This window comes from Labeo rohita, chromosome 7 (assembly GCF_022985175.1).
Source record: "Labeo rohita strain BAU-BD-2019 chromosome 7, IGBB_LRoh.1.0, whole genome shotgun sequence".
Taxonomy (NCBI): Eukaryota; Metazoa; Chordata; class Actinopteri; order Cypriniformes; family Cyprinidae; genus Labeo; species Labeo rohita.
In genome coordinates, this window is record NC_066875.1 from 46,242,499 (window position 1) to 46,252,088 (window position 9,590).

Here is a 9,590-nt window from a genome sequence, read left to right on the forward strand (position 1 = left end):
CTAGTGGGATCTGGCAACACTAGTATCTTAGTATGTCCAAAATAAATGAATAAAAAAATAACTTAAGTTGATTTTATTTTTTTAAATATTTGTATGACAAAAATCATTACAAATGATACAAAATGACATGTTTTAGATGAAGACACTTTAGGTTAGTGCTGAAGAGCTCGTTTATACAAGAATGAAATTCAGATCAGTGGCAGGTTAAAGTGTAATTACAGAATAATTTATAATATTTATTATTTAATAATTGATAATATATCAATTCAAAATGTTTACAAATGGCACTATCAAAGCCATTTTTTTATCAATCAGCATATAATAATTTTTAGCTTTTTTAGTGACTTTTAACTTAAAACAGCAGTGTATACTATCAGTCAGACGTTTTTGAACAGTACGTTTTTTTAAATGTTTTTAAAGAAGTCTCTTCTGCTCACCAAGCCTACATTTATTTAATCTAAAGTACAGCAAAAAGAGGAATATTTTGAAATATTTTTACTATTTAAAATAACTGTTTTCTATTTGAATATATTTTAAAATGTAATTTATTTCTGTGATTTCAAAGCTGAATTTGTAGCATCATTACTCCAGTCACATGATCCTTCAGAAATCATTCTAATATTCTGATTTGCTGCTCAAAGAACATTTATTATTATTATTATTATGTTGAAAAAAGCGGAGTAGAATTTTTTCAGGTTACTTTGATGAACTTAAAGTTCAGAAAAACAACATTTATCTGAAATCGAAATCTTTTATAACATTATAAATGTTTTTATAATCACTTTTATTTCTTTCCCCCCAAAAAAGTATACTGACTCCAAGCTTTTGAATGGTATAGTGAATAATGTTACAGAAGCTTTTTATTTCAGATAAATGCTGATCTTTGGATCTTTCTATTTATCTTGAATCCTGAAAAAATGTACTCCACTGTTTTAAATATTGATAATAATAAAAAAAAAAAATTTTTTGAGCAGCAAATCAGAATATTAAAAAGATTTCTGAAGGATCATGTGACACTTAAGACTGGAGTAATGATGCTGAAAATTCAGCTTTTAATCACAGGAATAAATTACATTTTAAAATATATTCAAATAGAAAGGAGTTATTTTAAATAGTAGAAATATTTCAAAATTTTTGCTGTACTTTGGGTCAAATAAATGCAGGCTTGGTGAGCAGAAGAGACTTCTTTAAATACTTTTGACTGGTAGCGTATAGAATCCAAAGTAAAACAGAATCACTCTGATAAGTTGAATTTCACTATATATCCACACCATCAATTTACATATTTACACATGGTTTGATTTCTGCGGATACATCAAAACCTGGCTCAGAATCTCAACCTGAACGGACAATCATGTCAGCTTCAGACAGGCACGTTTTTGGTCTCTTATCATTCATTCATTCATGTCCATCTGCGGTCCTTGGCGTGTGGGAAGTTCCCCTCCTCACCCCGTTACAGATTAGCAGTCGGTGCGTCAGTGACTCTACGTCCTTTCCCAGCAATGGGTCGATCTCTCTCCTCCCACAGTGTCACACCATCACAGGCACAAATCTGTTTGGGGTTTTGAAACAAGCCGGCCGAGCGTGCGATGATTCCACACGCCAGCCTGAGACAGGAGCGAGAGAGAAAGGGGACGTTAAGCAAACACACACACGGTCCACTGAAGCACATCAAACAGCAGTGAGTGGGATCTGATGTAATACCAAGAAGGCTGAATGACTTTAAATACCTCAGTCTGTTTGTATTATACACACAAACACTCTACAAGAAGAAGGCTATCTTTGTTATCAATGTGATAATGTTTTTGTCTGGATAAAGATGTCCTTCACCTCTCTCCAGAGTTTCCCGTTATTTTGGACAGCGGGTGATTCCCACGGCCCAAATCATCCTCCCCAGAATCCACCACCAGAGATCGGCCAATCACATCCCACACCTGCCAGGAGAAACATGTGATGTCATAACATTGCACATCACAACCAGAGACTAAATGAACACGTGCAAAGCAATAAAAACTGCCACTGACAAGTAAATAAATACAGCACATATCATTGATGTGGTGTTTTAGTTAATGTTTCCATAGATTAAATATTTATTTTTCTATTTTCACAAAAAATCTTACTGATCCCAAATTTTTAATATTTCAAAATTACTTTAAAAGTTAGCCATCAGTAAGATTTTTAATTTTTTTTTAAAGAATTCTCTTATGCTCATCAAGGCTGCATTTACTTGATCAAAAACACAGAAAAAAACAGTAATATTATGAAATATTATTACAGTTTAAAATAATGGTTTTCTTTTTAAATATATTTTAAAATATCATTTATTCCTGCGATGCAAAGCTGAATTTTCATCAGCCATTACTCCAGTCTTAAGTGTCACACGATCCTTCAGAAATCTGCTATCACTTTTTTTTTATCAATTTAACACATCCTTGGTAAATAAAAGTATTAATTTCTTTAAAAAAAAAAAAGAAAGAATAAAAATGCAAATTGTTTTAAATTTAATTTTTCTGTTTTTACTTTATTTTTTGTTAAAGTTGTAAACATTTTGTTGTTTGTCATTATTATTATTATGATATAACAGCATAATATTATTAGATTAGATTTAATTTTTTTAGGTGTCTATGTTATTTTAATTCATTTTTATTTCAATTTTAGTTTTTTTTGTACTTCAAGTTAAACTAAACAAAAATGAGAAATTTTGCCTTTGCATTTACCTGAAATAAGTCAACATTTTTTACATTTTGTTTTATTTTAAGTAAGAAAAGTAATGTTTTTCTATTGTTTAGTTTCAGTTTTATTCAACTATAATATACGAAAGGGGGGAAAAAAGGTAACTGCAACTTTTTGTTTTATTGCAACTTATTTCTTGCAACTGCAAGTTCATATCTCACACTTTTTTCTTTGAATTGTAAGATATAAACTCGCAATGACGAGACATAAAGTCTGTTTGTGAAGAAAAAAAGCTCACAATTCTGTAATTTTCTAATTACATCTTGCAATTCTGATTTTATAACTCACAATCATGAGTTTATATCGCAATTCATAGAAAAAAAAACTTTTTTATTCAGTGGCAGAAACAAGCTTGGACAATAATAACCCTGCTCAAATCTGTGCATGATTATTTTTAATAACACAGAATGCTAAAAGGGCTCAAAAGAAAGGTGTGACCATGAGCGTAGTGACAGAAAGGTTAGTCATTGTATCATTAACCTAATAACATAGGGCTTTATATAATTACTGTACATCCAAACACTCCACCGTAGGGTTTATAAACCCACACCTGACTGCTCTGCTCTTACTGGCAGCTTATACCTCTGAGCAACATAAGACTGTATTTAAAGTCCTAATGACAAACACAGCTTCATTACCTTGATCTGAGAGTCTTCCAGTCGGAATGAGGCTCTGCCGTCAGGACCAGCTGTGATGTTACCCAGATCTCCTACATGCTAGACATCAGACAGAAATGTCAAAATTCTGTTAAATAAGTGTAATATAAATTTAAAGGAGATAAGACTAGATAAGACCCTTCTTCCTCAGCTGGGATCGTTTACAACCGCATTTGGGATCGTTTGAAGCCGCATTTAAACTGCATTTTAGAAGTTCAAAATCGGGGCACCATATCAGTCCATTATATGGAGAAAATGCTAAAAGGTTTCCCCAAAAAACTATTTCTTTACATCTGAAGAAAGAAAAACATGAACATCTTGGATGACAAGGGGGTGAGTACATTATATGTCAATCTTTGTTTTGGAAGTGGACTTCTCCTTTAAGAATCAAGTGTATGCAAACTTTCGATCAGGGTCATTTTTTAGTTTTTATTATTTAAATAACATGCATTTTGTATCATCCCTCTTATTTTGATAAAATAAATTTTGCAGATTCCGCGATTCTAAAAATAAAATAATAATAAAATTGCTTATTTTAACAAAAAAAGAACATAATTAAAAATTGATTAACATTAAAAATTAATAATTCAAAATTAGTAACATTTCTATTTCATTATTGGTCCAATAAATTAATAATGTAATACTATAAATAAATAATATAAATAAATAATTTACTGCTTATATATATATATATACACACACACACATATGTCTGGTTTATTTTCTTTGTGGGGACTCTCCATAGGCGCAATGGTTTGTATACCGTCCACACTGTATTTTCTATCCCCTTACCCTAACCCTACCCCTAAACCTAACCCTTACAGAAAACTTTCTGCATTTTTACTTTCTCAAAAAATCTCATTCTGTATGATTTATAAGCTTTTGTACCCATGGGGACCACAAGCCGGTCCCCACAATGTCAAAAATTTCAGGTTTTACTATCCTTGTGGGGACATTTGGTCCCCACAATGTAGCAAAAACAAGTACACACACACACACACACACTAACAGGATTCTGTTATTGAGCTTAATTAATTAACAGGCAAATAAATAAACAATAATAGTTATACATACATATATATACATATACACACATATACATATACACACACATTTAATAAATAAATTAAATGTATATAATACTAAATAATTAGCTAATAAATACTTTTTCGTACCAGTATTACCACAGTTTTTAGACACTGCACCATAAAATATCACTTAGGCATGGTATATAGAATACACTGCTGCTAGCTGTCATCTCAGTGCCATAACCATACATTTTATAAAAACATAAATGTCTGACAGTGATTTTGTATGTTGGTTTCAAACATGTAATTCAAAACAACAACTTACCCCATCAAATGTGACACTGTGCACTACATAAGATCAGAATGTGCTAAATAATCCTTTTTTCTTTCTAAATAACAATTTATTTATTTATTTAATTTGTAGCCAATGGTTTGTGTATGTAAGTAACATGTCAAAAATGAATGTACCCTCTCTGAGTCCTGAGGAGCTCCATGATGTTTCCTGAACGGATTGAAATGATCTCCACAGCTGAGAAACACAGAGAGAAGACAAACAAATATTTAACAAAAACTCTGTAAGACAAAGACATATGCATGCAAACAATACTGCTAGTATTTCACTGATTTCAGCTACAGATGTGCATTGTGTTTCACAAAGACTTTCAGTGAAATACGACTTCAGTGTGACACGATCACCAGACAATCATGAAGAGCTTGGATTTCATGCTTTTAAACCCATTATGACAAACACAGACTGCTGACACACTCCATAATGGGTGCTCTAGAGGTCAAAGGTCAAAAGTCATGATACCTCATGCAGTCCTGCGTCAGATCGCCCAGTTCATGCACATGCAGGCCGTGAGCTCCGGGCGTCAGTCCGTCAATCGTCCCGTCAATCAAACAGCGCTCCTGTGACAGCTGCAGGAATCTGACCACGCCCTGCACTAGCCCCGCCCCACTGACCATCGCCACAGCAGCGCCCAGGTCTGACGTACACAAACACACACGAATAAGAAGCATTAGGCCCGTTCACAGGGTTCACACTAACAGGGTTTGAGGTCTCACCTGTTTCTGAGCTGCCGATTCCCTTCAGGACGGCCCGCCTGCCTGTGCTTTCAATTAGACTCTGGACCTGTAGAGAGGTGAGCGCCGTCTCAACCAAAACCTGCTCCTTAGCCAGGTCTACGTGCACAGATTGCACTCCTAAACACACACACATACACATATGAATTAATTATTTTCCAAATTTAATTCATTTATATTTCGATTTATACTACAAACACTTTTGTCATTAAAAACAAAAAGTTTGACTTTTGACTGATTTTGTTATTTTGATAAGTAGCACACATTAAAAAACAGCTGAAATTTTTATTTTGTTATTTTTTTATTCTGTGGAGGAAATTAGTAAGTAAGAACTGTGAGCAAACATAGTTTTTTGAGAAAAAACTAGGAATTGTGAGATATAAACGTAGAATTTTGAGGAAAAGTAAGTAAGAATTGTGAGATACAATAAATTTGAAATTTGAAAAAATTCAATATGAAATTCTGCAGGAAAAAAATTGAATTGCAAGATACAAACTCAGAATTCTGAGAAAAAAAGAAAGAATTGTGAGATGTAAACTTGGAATTCCAGAAAAAAATGTCTGAACTGCGAAATGTAAACAGAATTCTGAAGAAAAAAAAAGAACTGTGAAATATACACACAGAATTTGGAGAAAAAAGTAGGAAATGCAAGATATAAAACAAATCAAAACTGTGAGATATAAACTCGTAATTCCGAGAAAAAAAAAAGTCTGCATAGCAAAATATAAATTCAGAATTATGGAAAATGTAAGAATTGTAAGATACAAACAGAGAATTTAAAGAAAAAAGAACTGCAAGATATAAACTCAGAATTCTGCATGAAAAAAACTGAATTGCGAGAACTCAGAATTCTGAGAAAAAAGTAAGTGTTGCGAGACATAAACAGCATTCTGAGAAAATATTAAGGTAATATAAAAATTCTGAGATCACCTCTCACAATTCTGAAAAAAGTTGAAATTTCGAGATAAAAAAACCCCCACAATTACCTTTTAATGCACTTATCAAAATAACAGGAGTCAAACATCTGAACATTTTACACAATTTTATTGAAACAAAATCTGTAATTTTCTGTTGCTGTTTGAACGTAGTAAAACACCCACAGATGAAGCAGGCTAATGACTGCATTTTCTTCTAACCTGAAACCATGATTAGGCATAAAATAATGTCACATGTTAAAACAGGCTAAAAATTGAACAAGTATTTGTTCTCTGACTCAGAGGAAGACAGGAGTTACGTCTTTGTGAGACAGGTGGCTGTCAAAAGCAAAAATGGCACTATTTTTGGAATCAGCAGTCAAAAATTAATGAGACCTGGATTTCATTAAGCAAATCTGGTTTAGGACGCTGTAAGAGCTCATGACATGCTCAAGAGCTCAACAGCGTTTGATGTTGTGCTTGACTCACCCGGTTCTTTCTCCAGGATGCCCTTTACTGAATTAACACAGCTGTCACATGACATCTGCACCGCAAACTCCAGCTGCGCAAACACATCAATGACATAGACAATTTTAAATGCTGAATGCATATGAATCTATAAGAGAAAGTGTATCGTTAATACTTGTTAGATACGTTTTTAAGCATATTAATCATCCTTTTTGCAGTTCACTTAAAACTGCAGTGACAAATTCTTTTTTTTTTTTTTTGGAAAATTCAAATAATGTAGTCTATATGTGATAAATAATACATTTATCCACATATAATAATTAATAATTTGCTGCTTAGTATTACCACAGCTTTTGGACACTGTACCCAAAAACACCATATATATAAATTGCATGCACAACAACATAATCATGTCATGTTAGCTGCCTAAATGCAGACATTAAAAACTATAATGATGTCCTGTAAAGTTCCTCAGTCTGTTTGACAGTTTCCATGAGTCGAAACAAATATAAAGTGCAAGACTTAAACAGCACGTAAATGTAGAGATAAATAACTGTGCAAGTCACCAGTGACAAGACGTTATGGAAATTATGCTTGTCATTATGACATAATCAATAATAGGAACTTAAATATGACCTGTATGAATGACGTTATTAGAGCTGACCTATTAACATCCTTATTAAACACATAATTTTAACACTCTCATATTTAATAAACACAATTATAGTTTAATATTTTAAACTGCTGCTTAGTATTCATAGCAGTATTTTTTTAAATTATAATTATAAAGTCATATTCACACCTTTGCTGTTCTGTTTGTGTCCATCTCTGGATCGCACGCTGACACTGACGCAAGCGGAAGTTCCGCGTTCAGAAAATGTTTTAAAATAAAAGTCCTCTTAAGCGAAAAGAAAATGAGGATAAAAAAAATAAGAGTCCCGGAGCAACGACGGCAAACACACTTTAGGCAACAGTAAAATCGTTCGGTTAATTTAATATCACTGGATTATGTTTGACTTAAACGTTAAATCTAATAAAATATAATATCAACAAATATATATCTAGAAAAAAAAAATCTTGTGGTTAAAAGGTTAGTCGGAAATTGTAATATAACATAATTAATGAGTTGGGATTTCGAAATTTACATATTTATATAAGAGGTTATGCATTATGAATTAATTATGAAATGTTTCATGAATTATTCTTTACATTGTTATAATTATTCTGCATTATTAATTCTTAAAGGGGTCATCGGATGCCCATTTTCCACAAGTTGATATGATTCTTTAGTCTTAATGAAAAGTCTATAATGTACTTTGGTTAAAAATTCTCAATGGCTGTGTAAAACAACACCCTTTTTACCTTGTCAAAATCAGCTCTGCCAAAATCATCTCATTCTGATGGATTGTTCCTTTAAATGCAAATGAGCTCTGCTCGCCCCGCCCTATGAAACGCGGATTTAAAGGAGCGGCGCAAAGGGAAATATGTGTTGCAAAGTCAATGCTGCTGAAATTTTACTTTGCTAAACTTTATTTTTTCCTCTCAGGGGTTAACTTTTCTTTCTTACTTGCAAAAAAGCAATTTTTTTTCTCAATACTCTATTTTTATTTGCAAAACATATTTTTGTTAAACTTTTGTTAAACTTGTTAACTAGCACGTTATTAGGAAAGGTGATTGCAGAGATTCATAAAAAACCCCTTATACTCACTTCTTCTGTAAGTGAAGCTGGATCATGAATGATTCTCGCGATCATAGACGCATTTATGTAGATCGGGAGGCGCATTCCCTTCACAAACAAACGTAATCCACTGCATCTTCAGCGGCTCAGATGTCGGGAGTAAATGACGACCACTATGTTCATTATTACATCCAGCAACACAACACCTCAATCACTCAATCGGAGATATTTTTGTCTAACTTACATCCCTGCTCCGGCATTGAAAACAGTGGAGGTCGGACTGTTACAGCTGATCAGAGGTAAGACGCTCATGTCAATCAACTATTGTGGGAGTGTCCTCTACCGACAAGCATGTGAGAACAGCTCAATTTGAAAAAGGGGATATTATTTTTACAGATTAATTAAAAACCACTACATGGATTTTATCATTATAGGGTAGATTTGTACATACACTGCCAACACACATTAATGTTCAAACAACATGAAAAAGTGAAGTTGACATCCGATGACCCCTTTAAGAAATGTGCATCAGCCCTTTTATGATTTTAACACGTACATTTTGTGCTGTGCTTGTGTTTCCTTTTGGTCAGCTGTGTGCAATCTTTAATTTAGCTCTAACCAGCACTGTCTGTGTGTAGGATGATTATTTCAGAATAAGAAGTCAAAAATGTTTAGATCTCTAGACGTCTCTGTCTAAATTGGTATGTCCTGTTCAACATGGGTGTGACTGACATCTGCGGACATTGTGTACCCAGTGGGTCACCTATCAGGACATTACCCCCTTTTTGGTTTTAGGCGACAAGTGTCTTTGACGAGGCTTCACTTCTGCTTTTATCTCTTTGCTGTCACTTCTTCTTTTTCTCTCCTGCTCCTCTTCTCTAATTAAGTGCTACTAGATCTTTTTGTCTAGACTTAATCTCCCCAGATTTGTAATTGATTTATATGATTGATACAATTCAAAGATTTCTTAGATTTATACTAACTTAATTTGATTTGGACTGATTAAGAATGACTTTTACTGAGTTTGTGT

At 33.2% G+C, this 9,590-nt stretch overlaps 1 protein-coding gene across 1 annotated transcript; it reads right to left on the reverse strand.

Annotated features, from left to right (window-relative positions):
• Positions 1–74: 74 nt before the first annotated feature.
• Positions 75–7,750, reverse strand: LOC127167611 (copper chaperone for superoxide dismutase-like). The gene is made up of 8 exons (XM_051113741.1): positions 7,685–7,750; positions 6,904–6,976; positions 5,483–5,620; positions 5,229–5,403; positions 4,886–4,946; positions 3,372–3,449; positions 1,831–1,934; positions 75–1,607 (listed from the first exon to the last, which is right to left on the reverse strand). The coding sequence occupies exons 1-8, from the start codon at positions 7,706–7,708 to the stop codon at positions 1,454–1,456; spliced, it is 807 nt and encodes a 268-aa protein (XP_050969698.1). The 5' UTR covers positions 7,709–7,750; the 3' UTR covers positions 75–1,453.
• Between the last annotated feature and the right edge of the window lie 1,840 nt (positions 7,751–9,590).

Coding starts and splice junctions, on each gene's coding strand:
- LOC127167611 (XM_051113741.1), bottom strand. CDS start 7,708: ATGGACACAAACAGAACAGCAAAG. Junction 5,621..6,903: donor CATCCTGGAGAAAGAACCGG/GTGAGTCAAGCA, acceptor GTGTGTGTTTAG/GAGTGCAATCTGTGCACGTA. Junction 5,404..5,482: donor AATCGGCAGCTCAGAAACAG/GTGAGACCTCAA, acceptor TGTGTACGTCAG/ACCTGGGCGCTGCTGTGGCG.